The 14,067-nt window shown below is 24.8% G+C and overlaps 1 protein-coding gene across 1 annotated transcript; it reads right to left on the bottom strand.

The window, feature by feature from the left end:
- Nucleotides 1-1,535: 1,535 nt before the first annotated feature.
- Nucleotides 1,536-8,713, bottom strand: LOC132931653 (uncharacterized). Its single transcript, XM_060997556.1, has 5 exons — nucleotides 7,806-8,713; nucleotides 5,919-6,135; nucleotides 5,024-5,473; nucleotides 3,262-3,510; nucleotides 1,536-2,643 (listed from the first exon to the last, which is right to left on the bottom strand). Exons 1-5 carry the CDS (start codon nucleotides 8,216-8,218, stop codon nucleotides 1,618-1,620), a joined length of 2,355 nt encoding a protein of 784 aa, XP_060853539.1. The 5' UTR covers nucleotides 8,219-8,713; the 3' UTR covers nucleotides 1,536-1,617.
- Between the last annotated feature and the right edge of the window lie 5,354 nt (nucleotides 8,714-14,067).

The raw sequence follows: 14,067 nt of genomic DNA, 5'->3' as shown, positions 1-14,067 counted from the left end.
ATTATAGTCCAACAAGTAACAATCAATAATCATAATTTTAATGAAGTAAAACTTTGAGTAATTAGTTAAATTATTTTACTCAAGTGTATTATTAAGTTACTTCAATGACTCAATTGTTTTATAAAAATTAGACATCATCATCCATCAACCAATTCGGTATTTACGTTATTTTTAAAATCATGTATGGTTATTGGGATTATTAGTATTCATATACAGTGGAACCTTGATAACTCAAAATAAGTGTCAGTTTCTTTCAAAAACCTCGATTACTCAAAAGAAAAACTATAGATAATTCAAACATAATGAGTTCCGATTTTTCGAGTATAGACAATTAATAACAAATAATTTAACCTAATTGTGTTTGTTATTGTATTTTCATTCAGTTTATTTTCACATTTGATATTGTCAGTTGCAATCGATCAATTACACGTGTACGGTGGTATCGAATGTAAAAATTATGAATTATTTAATCACGTTTTTGATCATAATTTTAAAATAATAACAATTATAATACACATTCTAATTATATGTATGTACTATAATATCTATAACTATTTAATAGTTAAAAACTATAATATATGTACATACATTTTAAAAAGTCAACATTTTTTCCTAAAACCTTGATAACTCGAAAACCTTAGTAAGTCAAAAACCTCAATAAGTTGTAAAAATTGCACCTTGAATTTTGATTTATCGAGGTTTCACGCTATACATATAACCATACAAGTAATTTTAAAATAAATTATGTAATTTCATACAAAAAATTAAATACATAATTTAATATAATGTAAACTTGCATTAAAACTATCTCTGTAAGTTTTTACTTATTTGACTCAACATAAACCCCATTTAATGATACAATACATCTAAGTGCCAGTAAACACCTTGATGTATATTAAAGTATTAAATATAACTTAGTACTGGCTATAATTCAACTTTTTTATAGTTCAATTTATTATAATAACAATTGTAAAAAAAAAAAAAAAAAAATGCTGGTTTAATGGTATTCAAAACTTTTGTATAATAGGTACAATTAAATATGTTTTCTTTGTATGGATACAATTTATTATAGTAATAATAAATTAATATTTAATTTTTCAAACATCAAATAACATCAATAAGTAACATGTCATAACTAAAAATAAATACGAAATACTGTACTTTTGGTTTTGAATAATACGTTCAGAACATACCGTTTTATGTAAATAAAAAATACAAATTTAAATATATTTCATTATTTATGTCTTAATTTACCATAGAGAATATTAAGGATGCAGTAATGTAGTTCAAAGCTGGATATCTCTATAGTCAACACAATGTTTTTACTTAACATTGGTAAAAAATAAACAGTCTTCATTCTTTAAAAAATTGTCAAAAAATACATAATTTGTAACTATTTTTTTCTTTCATTATTAATATACCAATATATTCAAACTATATAACTTTAATAATTGTTTTTTATTAGTCTTTTGTAATTTTTTAGTTTATGGTCATAAATACATGACGTATATTATATGAATAAGTATTTTATTGGATACTTTTCAGGTATTAATAACAATATTATCCAAATTATATTTAACTTAATTGCTCTAATTTAATGCTTGATTGATATATTTTTCATGATTTTAAGAATTTTGATTTTATATTTGTTGCCATAAAAGAGTTATGAGAATAAGTGATTGCAGTAGATGACATGGCAATTTGTCTTGCAAGTCTATCAGCTATATCATTACCTTCAATTGCATTATGACTTGGAATCCAAATTAAATGCATTAAATTTCCTTTTAATTGATGTGCATGTATTAAGCATAGTATACTATTTACTACATCAGATGCTGTATTAATGTTTTGAATACACGATATAGTACTTAATGAATCACTCAGTATTATATAATTATTAAAATTTTCTGCCAAAGCATAATCAAGTGCCCTCAATATAGCTACTGCTTCAGCTTCACATGATGTATAATCTGAAGATAGTTTATAGGTATATGTATCCTTATTAGATACAACGGCAATGCCGACATTATTATGAATTTTTGATGCATCAGTATATATTCTAAAACTATTTGGATAATTTTGTAATAAATTATTAAGACAAGCTTTATAAGTTGCTTGAGAAGTTTTTCCTCTTGGCAGTTTAGTTAAACTGGTATCTATGTTTGTTAAATTTGAAGCAATATTGGTTTTTGTATTATTTGTATAAAATGTTGATTGAAATATCAAGTTAAATTTTAAATCTGTTAGTGACGGTATTGATTTTGTACATTGATATTGTTGAAAAGAGTTAAAATGTTGATTGAAATATATATTAGTATCCTGGATTGAATTAATTGTTTGCGGAAAGTTAGTAAATGTATTTCTGGATTTGGAATATTGCTCCATTTCAAAATCGTTGTTGTACATTATTTTTGCACAATTGGGTATGGCAGATGAATCACTAATAATCTTAAACCTCATAAATGGGTCTACAATTCTCATTTTTAGATTACATGTTTCGTTTATCTTTAAGAATATTGTATAGTAATATAAATTATCCATGAGAAAAGTGGTATTTGTATTTTTTGAAGCCAATTTGATTTCATTCCAAATTAATTCTGCTAAATTAAATATTTTTGAACCAATAAATGATGAGTTATGGTTCTAAAACAAATAATTCAAACAATGTTAAAATAATAACATTAACACAAAAATATCTGCTTAATTATCAAGATTAATAAATTGTAATAGTCTTAAAAAAAATAAAATAGATATAATAGATATTTTTTACTGGTAATTATCGTCATAGAATCAATTAATTACATTAATAATATGGCTTCACATTTGTTATCTACATTATTTATTTGAATTTATACAAGTAACAACAATGACTATAAACAAATCCCACAGATAATATTTGGCGTGAGATGCTACTTATTATTATATAGACATATTTACTATATGAGTTAAATAAATGTGATATGCTGGAATAATCTAGAGATTAATGTGAATATTTACTCTTTTCTCAAAAATATTCAAAGTTATTAGATCTTTAAATTAGTTCCTTTTTAGGTATATAACCGGGAATTTGTTTTGGGGCGAAGCTATTGAAAAGAGTATTTTAATGTACACTACTTGCAGAAGTGTTACTTAATAATAATTTATTTACAATTATATTTATAAATTTTTCTACGTCTTTAAAATATAATATATTATGCTTAATGATGCCAAATGACCTATAACAATAAGTAAAAATGTGAAATTATCAAAAGAAAAACTTACTATAACAAGATCACTAGTAGAAACAGTTGGCTCTCCAATTAGAAATAAAAAATGTTCAACACCAGCTCTGAATTTATTTGTGAATAATATTGTATATGAACAAATTTGAGCCATAATTTCCCATTTGCCATTTTTATTATATTTTGGAAGTAAACCAATAAGAAAAGGAATTGCATCTTCACCATTTTTATGCCTTTTTACTATGATCTTCATATCTTTTTTTAAACTTGATTCTGTATTAATTTCACTCTGATTATTTGGAAATAAAACAAAACAAATAATTAAATATTAAAATTGATTAATTATTTCTTATAAAATATAAATTGTATATTAGGATGGACACTTTTTGTTTAAAAATTAATTAAGTTTTTATTTAGTTGAAAAATTTTAGTTTTATATCTATATACTTAAAATAGCTATAATAATATCAAATTTAAGATAAATTTGGCTATACTCACATTTATTGTCTCTATCTTACAGACTGTCTTTGCGTAACATAGCAAATTTATGCTCAGTAGTTCACATTTAACTTAATTAGCTTTAATATTAAAATGAATCAAGCTATTATAAATTTAATGATAGGAACCTTATGTTTGTATAAGTTAAAGTTTTTTACGGTAATCCCGTGTTTGAGTAAACTACAAGCATTTTTAAAATGTATTATATGTAAAACTCAATAAAAAAATTTAATTATCAAAAATAAACCTATATTTGAAGACAAATAAAGTTCTAAATATTAAGTTTCATCATAGGCGTAACTTATCTTTTAAGTTAGGGGGGAGGGGCTAGATTAAAATGTTTTATAGCAAATATTTTTTAATTAAATTATTATTTATTATTTCTAATGGTGTTTACAACTGACTTGAATGATTATTCGTAAACATTATACTTTTTTATAATGTAGGCAAAAATAAAGTTAATACTAATATGTATATATCTTTATAAACACATACATTATTTACCCAAAAATTCTGGAAGGGCTGAAGCCCACTCAAGCCCCTCCCCCTAGTTATGCCTATGAGTTTCATAATAGTTTGATACACTCTAATATTAAAGTTAACACAGCTAAGAGTGAACTGCTGAGTGCAGAATTTCTATGTTATACATTTGTACGATAGAGACAACAAATGTGACTATAGTGTCCTCTTAATGATAAAAACTATAAAATTACTACTTAGTCAGTGAACTAGATTACAATAAAAATCTCAATTTTTCATTTTAAGGTAATATATAATTTTATAATGACCACCAATGTTTATTAATTTTAACATTTTCAAAAATTAAAATATGAACAAAATTGATATTTATTTATAATAATAATAGGGTTGATTTGACACACTCGGTGATCATAGGGGTTAATCTATTAATATTTGGTTCAAAAACATAAAAAATATTGTGGAACACAGAATATGCCCATGGTATGTCATCATATTATGCTAGACCAAAATTGCATAAAACCAGTGTTGGACAATAAGTCAATAAAACAACAAATTAATAAAAATAATTATCAAAAATATTAATTTTAAATAATTACAATAAATTGCTGTAAAAATAAGATACATACATTTGTTATGTTATGCATTTGTAAGGCCAATACATGCGGGTAAAAAAGTTCTCTTTAGATAATAACAGTATTCTAGTCATAAGTCATTTAAGTTTAATCAATTGTTATTTTAAAACTTTCATATTTTTAACAAATACAATTTTTAATACTTGATCATTTTACAGATAACTCCTTTTTTTAAACAAAATAAAATCTTACAATATATTCTGAATCATTTGCTTGATAAATAGGTAATCCTTTTTGTGCCACTGGAAATTCATTTGCCAACAATTCATTTAAAGAAATTAATACTAGTAAATTAACAGAATACGTATTTTTTCCATCACAAGAACTAATAGCTTGCTGAATTGCTAAGTTAATTTCATTTTCTGTAGGACACAATGCATTTTTCTGTAATAACAGTCTCTCAGTTGAATATAAATCATGTGTGTGCACAAACTGTCTTTGAGCAGTTAACACCAACGAATAAATATGGAACCAGTGAGAAGTTTTAGGATCCAATTCACATGCTTCTTTAGCATACTTAGATGCGTTTTTAAAACATTCAAGACTTTTACCATATTCAATTAATATAGCAGCTCTTATAGCATACAAAGCAGCTTTGGATTTATTATTCATATTATCAAATGAAACAATGTCTTTAAATAACTGAAAATAAATGTAAAAATTAATTGTAATAATTATATTAATCATTTTTAGAAAGTTAATTTTATAACTATTATTTCATCAGGTTAGGTTTGTTTAATCAATATCATGCTATATTTTTTTTATAGATATTTTGTTGTTATAACCAATTAAACTTAAGTTTAAAAATGTTATTTGGGCATTTTTTAGTATGAAAAATGTAAAATAACTACTGAATGAACTATAAAATCAATAGTTTTTTTGTAAAAATAATATAGCGATAAAATAGTTTAATTAATTTTAATAATTAAATTTTTAAAGTAGCAGTAATAATACTTCTAACTTCACCTTAGTTATTTTGTAATATTATTACCAATATAAAAAAATAGTCCCCCTTCCCACTAGCCACCAGTTGTGTTTTTCAGAACATTAAATTTTGTCACAATTTCAACTATAAACAATAATTTACCCATTTAAATCCTCCAGTTCCATTTGTAGCGAATAACATATGAACAAAATTTGCCATTTGAATGTGTTTCAAAGCAACATTAATAGACAAGTAAAATTCATCGGTACCTTTATCCAACTTTTCAAGCCAATTACCAATTTCCAAAATCTTTGTATCACTTTCACTTGGTTTACCATTTTGATATAATTCATAGCTAATGATTAAATTACCAATGAATCTAAGAATAAAAAATGTTTAGGTAAATATCAACAGTTTTAAATTTTTAGTAGGTATTTGATCAAAAATACACAATAACAATAACATTAAGGTTATACCCGCATGTGTTGTCCATCTTATTAACGTACATCATAGCAAATTTTTGTTCAGCATAACACATTTTGTGATGTTAACTTTAATATTAGAGTAAATTTACCTATTATTAAATTTAAAGCTAAGAATATTTTATAGGAAATATCTCTTTTATTGATATTATCATTTTAAAGTGAGTTATGAACATTTTAAAGTTGTAATATTTCACATAGCTATAACTCACTTTAAAATGATTATTTCAATAATAGTATAACACACTCTTTAGATAATATTACCTATAAATTTGATAATAGGTAAATTTACTCTAATATTAAACCTAACGTCACAAAATGTGTTCTGCTGAACGCAAATTTGTTATAATGTACATTAGTAAGATAGAGACAACACATGAGGGTATAAAGTTCTCTTAAAGCAGGGCATATTATTGCAATGATGACACCAATAATTTCTACTTTAATTATTTGAAAAATTAAGTAGCCAAAATGTATTGCACAAAAAAATTGGGTTTAATTGCATAACAAATTAATAATAAATATTAAATTTATTTTGTATTATACCTAATTATTCCTTTTTTAATTATTGAAAATGTATATACATTAAATTATTACTATGAATTTTTAACGTATAATAGATTTAATAATTTAAATTTAAATATCAATAAAATATGTTATTTAATCAACAAAATATATAGAAATACTTTGAAAAATTAATCAATTATATATCTTTTTTAAACGTAAATTATTGTTTTATTATTTATTTATCTATAGTATACAATTGTGTTCATGAATAAATTTAAAATATACTCTTTGTTTCTTTAATTTTTATTAGACTACTATTTAAATTAGAAAAATCAAAATAATCTTAATTTTCTTCCTTGAATAAATTATACAAATTGTTCTTTTATAATAATAAAATACAATTATAGAGAAAGATATATCTAGCCGGCAGGCAGTACTCAGTAGTAATAAATTGGTAATACACTAAATAGTTATTATATAAAAAAATAACAATATAATATTATCTCTTTTGACCTATAAATATAAATTCATAAATGTATAACACTAATTATTATATAGTATTAAATTAAATAATATTAAAATTCAACAAATATCATTAGTAAGAAAATGTCATAGGATAACATTAAAATATTCAATATTAATTTGTTTAAGTGATATATTTTAGCTATTGCTTTATAATATTCAAAAGAATTTAATACTTATAATAAAACCAATTAAATATTAGTATATTTTATGTAAATATGTTGTAATAAATTTTAACAACAACTATTGTATCTATCTACATCTACTAAATCCTAAAATTATTCAATCTCCAAACACCAAATTCATAAGCTATTTTAATGGGTTATTTTTATGTGATTTTAGATATAATATAGTATGGCTGTGTAGAAACATTAAAATTGTTTAGTAATACAATTTATTATTTAAAACAATAATACCTACCCACTGCGAATTAAGATAAATACCTATTGTAAACTCTTTGAAATAGTAATGATTAACAATTTTTGACTTTTATTATAAAAACATAGTTTAGAAAAATTAATAACTTTAACATATTTACCTTACAAATGTAAATTCTGTTACAGAAATGTCTAAATTGTAATTACCATATTTGTTTTTAATATGTGTAATAATATCTTGCTTCTTTTGCGGTTTTAAATTCCATGTAAATAAACAATGCAAAGATTTGATTTGACTTAATAATTGTGTTTCCTTGATTTGTTCAACAGGTACTTGTTTTTTTTGTTCAATACTTTTGAAGTCATTTTTACTATTGACCAAATCAGAACTAATAGATAAATCTTTAGTACTGATTTCCAAAGGTAGTACTTTAGAAACAACTATATTTTCAGTAGAATTATCATCTTCAATTTCATTCAATAACTTGAGAACATCAATATTTTGCCTTTTATGTTCAATTGAATTTTGTTTGTTAGATACGTTTACAAGTGATTTGAACATTGAAGAAAACATTTTTTTTTTCTATTAATAAATCAAAAAATTAATAGTAAAAATATATTAAAATTTACAAGACTGAATAAAAATATTGTGAAAATCTGCTAAACCAAATAATTCACACGGTATAAGACAAAATATGAATGTGCCTAGTTTTTGTACTTCTCTCTGACTACCAGTAATTAACAGACCTTCTGGCTTCTGTTAATGAACATTGAAATGGTTTTATGGCGGACGACTTAATATTATTTCGCAAACACAAAAAATCGTCGAATTCATTAGAAAAACAAATATACATCAAACACTTGACGATCATTTAAAAATTTAATTAATTCGATAAAGTAAACGATTTGGTAACACAAAAGTTAATTCACATAACTACTGCGCAGTTACGGATACATACAGATCGCGTCTCTCGAGAAATAAAATAAATTTTGTCTGGCGGTCGTGCAAGTAGCACCGGACAGCCATCTGCCACCTACCGTAGTTTGTACCGTACTGGTACTACTCGCTGTGACTATCACGGCTAATATATTATATTTTGTTGTTTTGTCATGCTTTCTACTCAGCAGTCGCTTATCGGCTTATGCCGTACCGTGTCATAACCCATGTCCCATAGCCATAGGTAACAACTAATACTTAATAGACGTGTACGTATACGTGTTTATGTATTGTACTATTGTAATGTTACATTTATGTTCTACGGTGTTACTTTGTACTCGTGTTCTACTTATTTAATAGGTACCTAACTAATGACTATAGTTACTTAGGTACACGATTTAAGATATTTTATTGGCCATTGGTTACCTATTGTAGTACAAGTAGTTATAAATTATAATATCCTATAATTATGATTTAAGGACAGGTTACTTAACACTGTATACAAATATTAGGTAGTATCCAGAATTTCATTAAGGTGTTATCATCAATAATTATGTCTTGGGTACTTTAGAGTGACCCGTACAACACCAACTTATAATCTAACTTAGTTTATAATGTTTATAAACAATAAACATGCCACGATTACCACGTATTAGATAATTATAATTTACATAAATTATTTGAGTATAATATTGTTTATTATATATCATGATCTATGCGAACCACGAATACGCACAGTTTATCAACAAAAATCAGCTGTTCGGCATAAGAAGCGTGACTAACGTGCTCGCCACTCAGTGTAATCTGTATATAATTGGAAGTCGGAAGGAAAATCGATGAAAAAAAGACCAAGGAATAAAAGAATAAAAGTAAAAAATAACAAGGAAAATTTTTAAATATATTTAATACATTATTTATTTGATTATAAAAATATTATATTAGTACCATAATATTATACCAAGTTATATTGTATATTTGTATTTAATATGTAAAAATGTACTTGGTAGGTATAAAAATTAAGAATAAAAGATATATTTTTATATTACAATATTTTTAAAAATGTTATTAAATATTATACATTAGATACCGTCGATACCCACCGTTTTTAAGGAGTTCAATGTAGGCAAATTTGTCTGTATGTGTATGCGGGTCGTGTAAATGGGGAGGAATTAGTGGTGGGTATATTCGGATTTTGCGGATTATCTGAATATTGAATAATTCGCATTATTCAACTCAAATCTGTTGATCAATGACTCTTTTTTATATTCTAATAAATTTAATTTTATTACATATTATTTCCGAAGTATTTTAATCATTAACCAGTGTTGTTTTGCGCTTTTACTTGTTTAAAACGTATACATTTCGAACGATCGTTATGATACGAATTTTGATATAATATAATAATTGAAAAAGGCATATAGGTATAAAATAAACTCAACAATTTAATAACTTGATGTTTTGATAAGTAATAATAAATTATAAATAATCACTGAAATTATGATAATGCAATTAGTATTTAAAGGTCGGATTAAAAAATATTAAATGTTGATTTAATTGGTATAAATAAGAAAATATGAAAGAATATAATAAATACAACATTCATAAAAATATTATAACATTTGTCAACAATTAGTTATTTAAGTGGTACAAAAGTATAACATTTTAAATTGAATACAATTTTACAATTCACTATTTTAACCTTTTATTATTTTAAAATATTTTAACGTACGCAATCGTGTGGTACCCACTTCTATATTCATTCTCTTCACCAATATTATTAATAATAATATTTCGACTTCTAAAGTCCTTCTAGTTGCTGATGACATATAATTTATCTTTGTATTTCTTCTCTGACTTCAGTCATAATAATTGAAAATTTAATCTTGATTCCTTCAGTGAGTGCCTAGTGGACTCAACATATTGTAGACCAATGTTAGACATGTTAGAAACCCTCAACCTAGTGCCGTAACCAGAGGGTGCTTTTGGGCTTAAGCCAATCCCGAAATCTTATGTAAGATTTACGTATGTAGTATGTGTATATGTTAGGTACGGTTAATGATGTTAACGTGGTAAATGTCGTCATTCTCCGGTTATTGACGTCAATCCCCCATTTTTATCGAAGAATGGTGTTCAATACATTTATGGAAAGAATTATATCGAATTTAAAAAAATAGTTTTGACTTAAAAAATAGTGTTGAAAAAAATGACGGTTAAAAAATTGTGAACTTGAGTGAAACTTTTTTACGCACTCCGCTCTGGTAATTTTTTCTTGTTTAAATTGATCAATACATTTATAATTTTATATAACTGACATAATATGCGATTAACTAGATATCACAATTCGTTATCGTAATGGGACGCAATACGACCACTTAACCGACGGTAAGGAGTAACCCGGAGCCAATCGATGCAATTGCAAAACTGGTTGTGGCACTAAAAAATTATGAAAAAATATTACAGCAGACTTAGGTAAAATACTTTTTAAAAATATTTCAAATACATATTTTGAATACTTCATACAAAGTATTCCAAATATTTTTTTTAGTAGATTTAGATTTCAATAACAAAAATTTATATTTTTTTAATTCAGTTTTTATAAGTGAACATTGTCCAATCTATTCATTATAAATTATACTCAAATTATAATATGATGTGATTCATTTAAGTAATAAAGTGGGTAACTTTTTTAGTAAAACCTAATAAAGGAACATTATACTTACAAAAAAAAAACTATTAATTATAATAAAATTAATATTATTATAAAAATTAGTACAATAATCAACTACTTTATTCCAATAGCCAAGTTGCTGTGGCTTAAATATAATAATACTTACAAATTCAACGTTTCAAATTGGAAATAACATTACCCGCTGAAAATAGTATAAAACAAAATAATATATTACTATTATTTACTATAAAATATTTTGAATAAAAATATACACAGATTATAGGTGCTTATATGCTTATATACAAATGCAAAAGCAATTTCTATTACAGAAGAAGTAATGAAATTATTTGTAGTGTGATTGGACGAAAAAAGAGAATTCCAAATACTGTATTAAGAATATTTTTAAAAAATATTCAAAGTACTGTAGTGAATACTTTCAAAAAAAAGTATTCGAAATACTATCCAAGTCTACTAGGTATATTAAAACAATCAGTGTATTATTTGAGATTTATCTTCATTTACCAAAAGTTTTAGTAAATTACGTCAATGACCGGTGAAAGATGTACATTTGAGTTTTAAATATGTGTTTTTATAACATTTACCTACATAATTGAATCATTTTGGTTAATGACGTCATTGGCCGGGGAATGACGACATTTACCAATTTTCGTCTTTCACCGTAACATATATATATGTTTTTAAATTATTTCCTATTTTCCTATAGAGTTAACTGTTAAGTATGAATTTTTAAGCCCTCCCTCCCGAAAACAAATCGTGGGTACGGCACTGTCTCAACCTCAATAAATGCCATTTTATGAATTTTAGTGAGAAACATGTTCCACTTATTCACTCATACCTCTTAAGAGGACGCCATACCCACATGCATTGTTTACGTGACTACGTCTTAGCCTCATAGAAACGTGAAACAAGCAAATTTGCGGAATCAATTTTATGCTGTTAACTTTAACACATATTAGATTCAATTTACCTATTATCAAACTTAAAAAGAATAATATTATCTAGGGCCTCTCATTAACTTTTATTGATACTTAAATTGTTAAGTGAGTTATAGTTATGTAAAATATTCGTAATTTATAGACAACAAATGCGTATATACTTAAGCGCTTATTCGGTATTGAAGATCTAGGGTACTACCTTACTCCAACTTACGAGAGAACAGAGATGATGTTCTTACTTTTAAGTTTGATAATAATTAATAGGTCATTTCACTCAAAAATTAAGCTAAAAAACATGTACTTTTTGTTCACATTGTCTGTATAATTACATCCTTGGTACCTATATAATTGAGTTAATGTCTATCAACTGTCTAACTAATTAAATAAATAAGTATGATTATTGAGTGTAAAACGAAAGAACACCTGTCATCTACTACACATATTATAATATATTATACTTATTAATTCATAGTAATTAGTAGTAATATATTATTATTATTAATATTACCATATTATAGATAATGACGCTGATTAAATAAAATGTATGTAAAATCGTGTACTCGTATCTCGTTATCATATAATCATTGCAGAAATATTATTTTCAAATTATTATAAGACGGTATAACATATTTAAACATGTTATTTTACAATGCAGCGAATAGTAATTAATGACTACTTCAGATAAAGTTTTAAGAACAACTAAAAATTTGTCTACGTAATTAATTAATTAAATTAGATAAATGATAAGTACTATTGTCTTGGTTAATATTTAATACTTATCTTAGTCTTTGGCTAAGTAACAATTTTCAATTTAAATTTTGAGAGTAATGTCTGGTAGCAAAATCAGATCTACTTAATTATTTATAGAGGTTTAAAAGAAAAAAATTGATTTTTAAAAATAATAGGAAATTCTGGATACAAGCAAAATTATTTTAGTTGTTAATTTATAACTTGCGCTGAGAATATTAAACAAAAACGCCTCTTACTGAGCACCAGACGAAAATGTCTATACCCGCTAAATTAAATAAGGGGGGGGGGCTAAATAAAAAAAATTACTTCAAGCACATACAAGCATAGGTATTAAGTTTAAGTTTTGAAATAATTTAAATAGGTACCTTAGAGAGTTAGGAGGGGCTTCAGCCCTCATAGCCCCCCTTGTATCCGCGACTGAGTGCTTGGATTTCCTTTAATTAGTAATCAACATAAAAAAATAGACAGTTTAGTCAACGCTAAGATAGTAAGATATCAATTTTCATTGACTTATTTTATACATCTGAAGAAGCACTTATAAATAATGTGTATCTCGTCTACTATAAAAAGTAAAATATAATATTAGTGAAAAAAATGTGTGAAAACAATATAACTTGCCTAGTGATCTGTGATGATTACAAAATTATTATTGCAAAATATTAATTCCTATTTTTAATTCGATTTTGTTGTAAATATTTTTTTAACAATATTATTGATAAATTTGATGTGTATAAAATTATATTAATATTTGTGGATATACAAATATTTGGACGGTACCTACATATTAGTGTTATTAGTTTATTACTGTTATTAGTTATTACCTTATTGGTTTATTAATTATTAGTAGGTAATTCTACTGTTACACGATAAATTTGTTCATGGCCTCATGGTTAATTAAAATTCAAGTATATGCTAAATAGTCTAATTATATGTAAAAGTGTTAGGTAGGTATAGCTTATTTCAATACTCAAACAAGTATTATCTAAATGAAGAAAGATAACATTTTACTATAGTTGATAGGTATACAAGTAGTAGGTACCGTTATAAACTACATATTATAGCCCATGTCAATATTAAATTTTTTATAAACGATGAGAAAAAAGTAGATTGTA

This window comes from Rhopalosiphum padi, chromosome 1 (genome assembly GCF_020882245.1).
Source record: "Rhopalosiphum padi isolate XX-2018 chromosome 1, ASM2088224v1, whole genome shotgun sequence".
NCBI lineage: Eukaryota > Metazoa > Arthropoda > Insecta > Hemiptera > Aphididae > Rhopalosiphum > Rhopalosiphum padi.
Note: the sequence above shows the minus strand (reverse complement) of the source record. Positions and strands in the feature narration are given on the sequence as shown.

Excerpts from the sequence above, each read along its gene's own strand:
- LOC132931653 (XM_060997556.1), bottom strand. The coding sequence starts at position 8,218 with ATGTTTTCTTCAATGTTCAAATCACTTGTAAACGTATCTAACAAACAA. Across the intron at positions 6,136-7,805 it reads ACAGAATTTACATTTGTAAG|ATTCATTGGTAATTTAATCA; the intron begins GTAAATATGTTA and ends TTTTATTCTTAG. Across the intron at positions 3,511-5,023 it reads CAAATGATTCAGAATATATT|AGTGAAATTAATACAGAATC; the intron begins GTAAGATTTTAT and ends CCAAATAATCAG.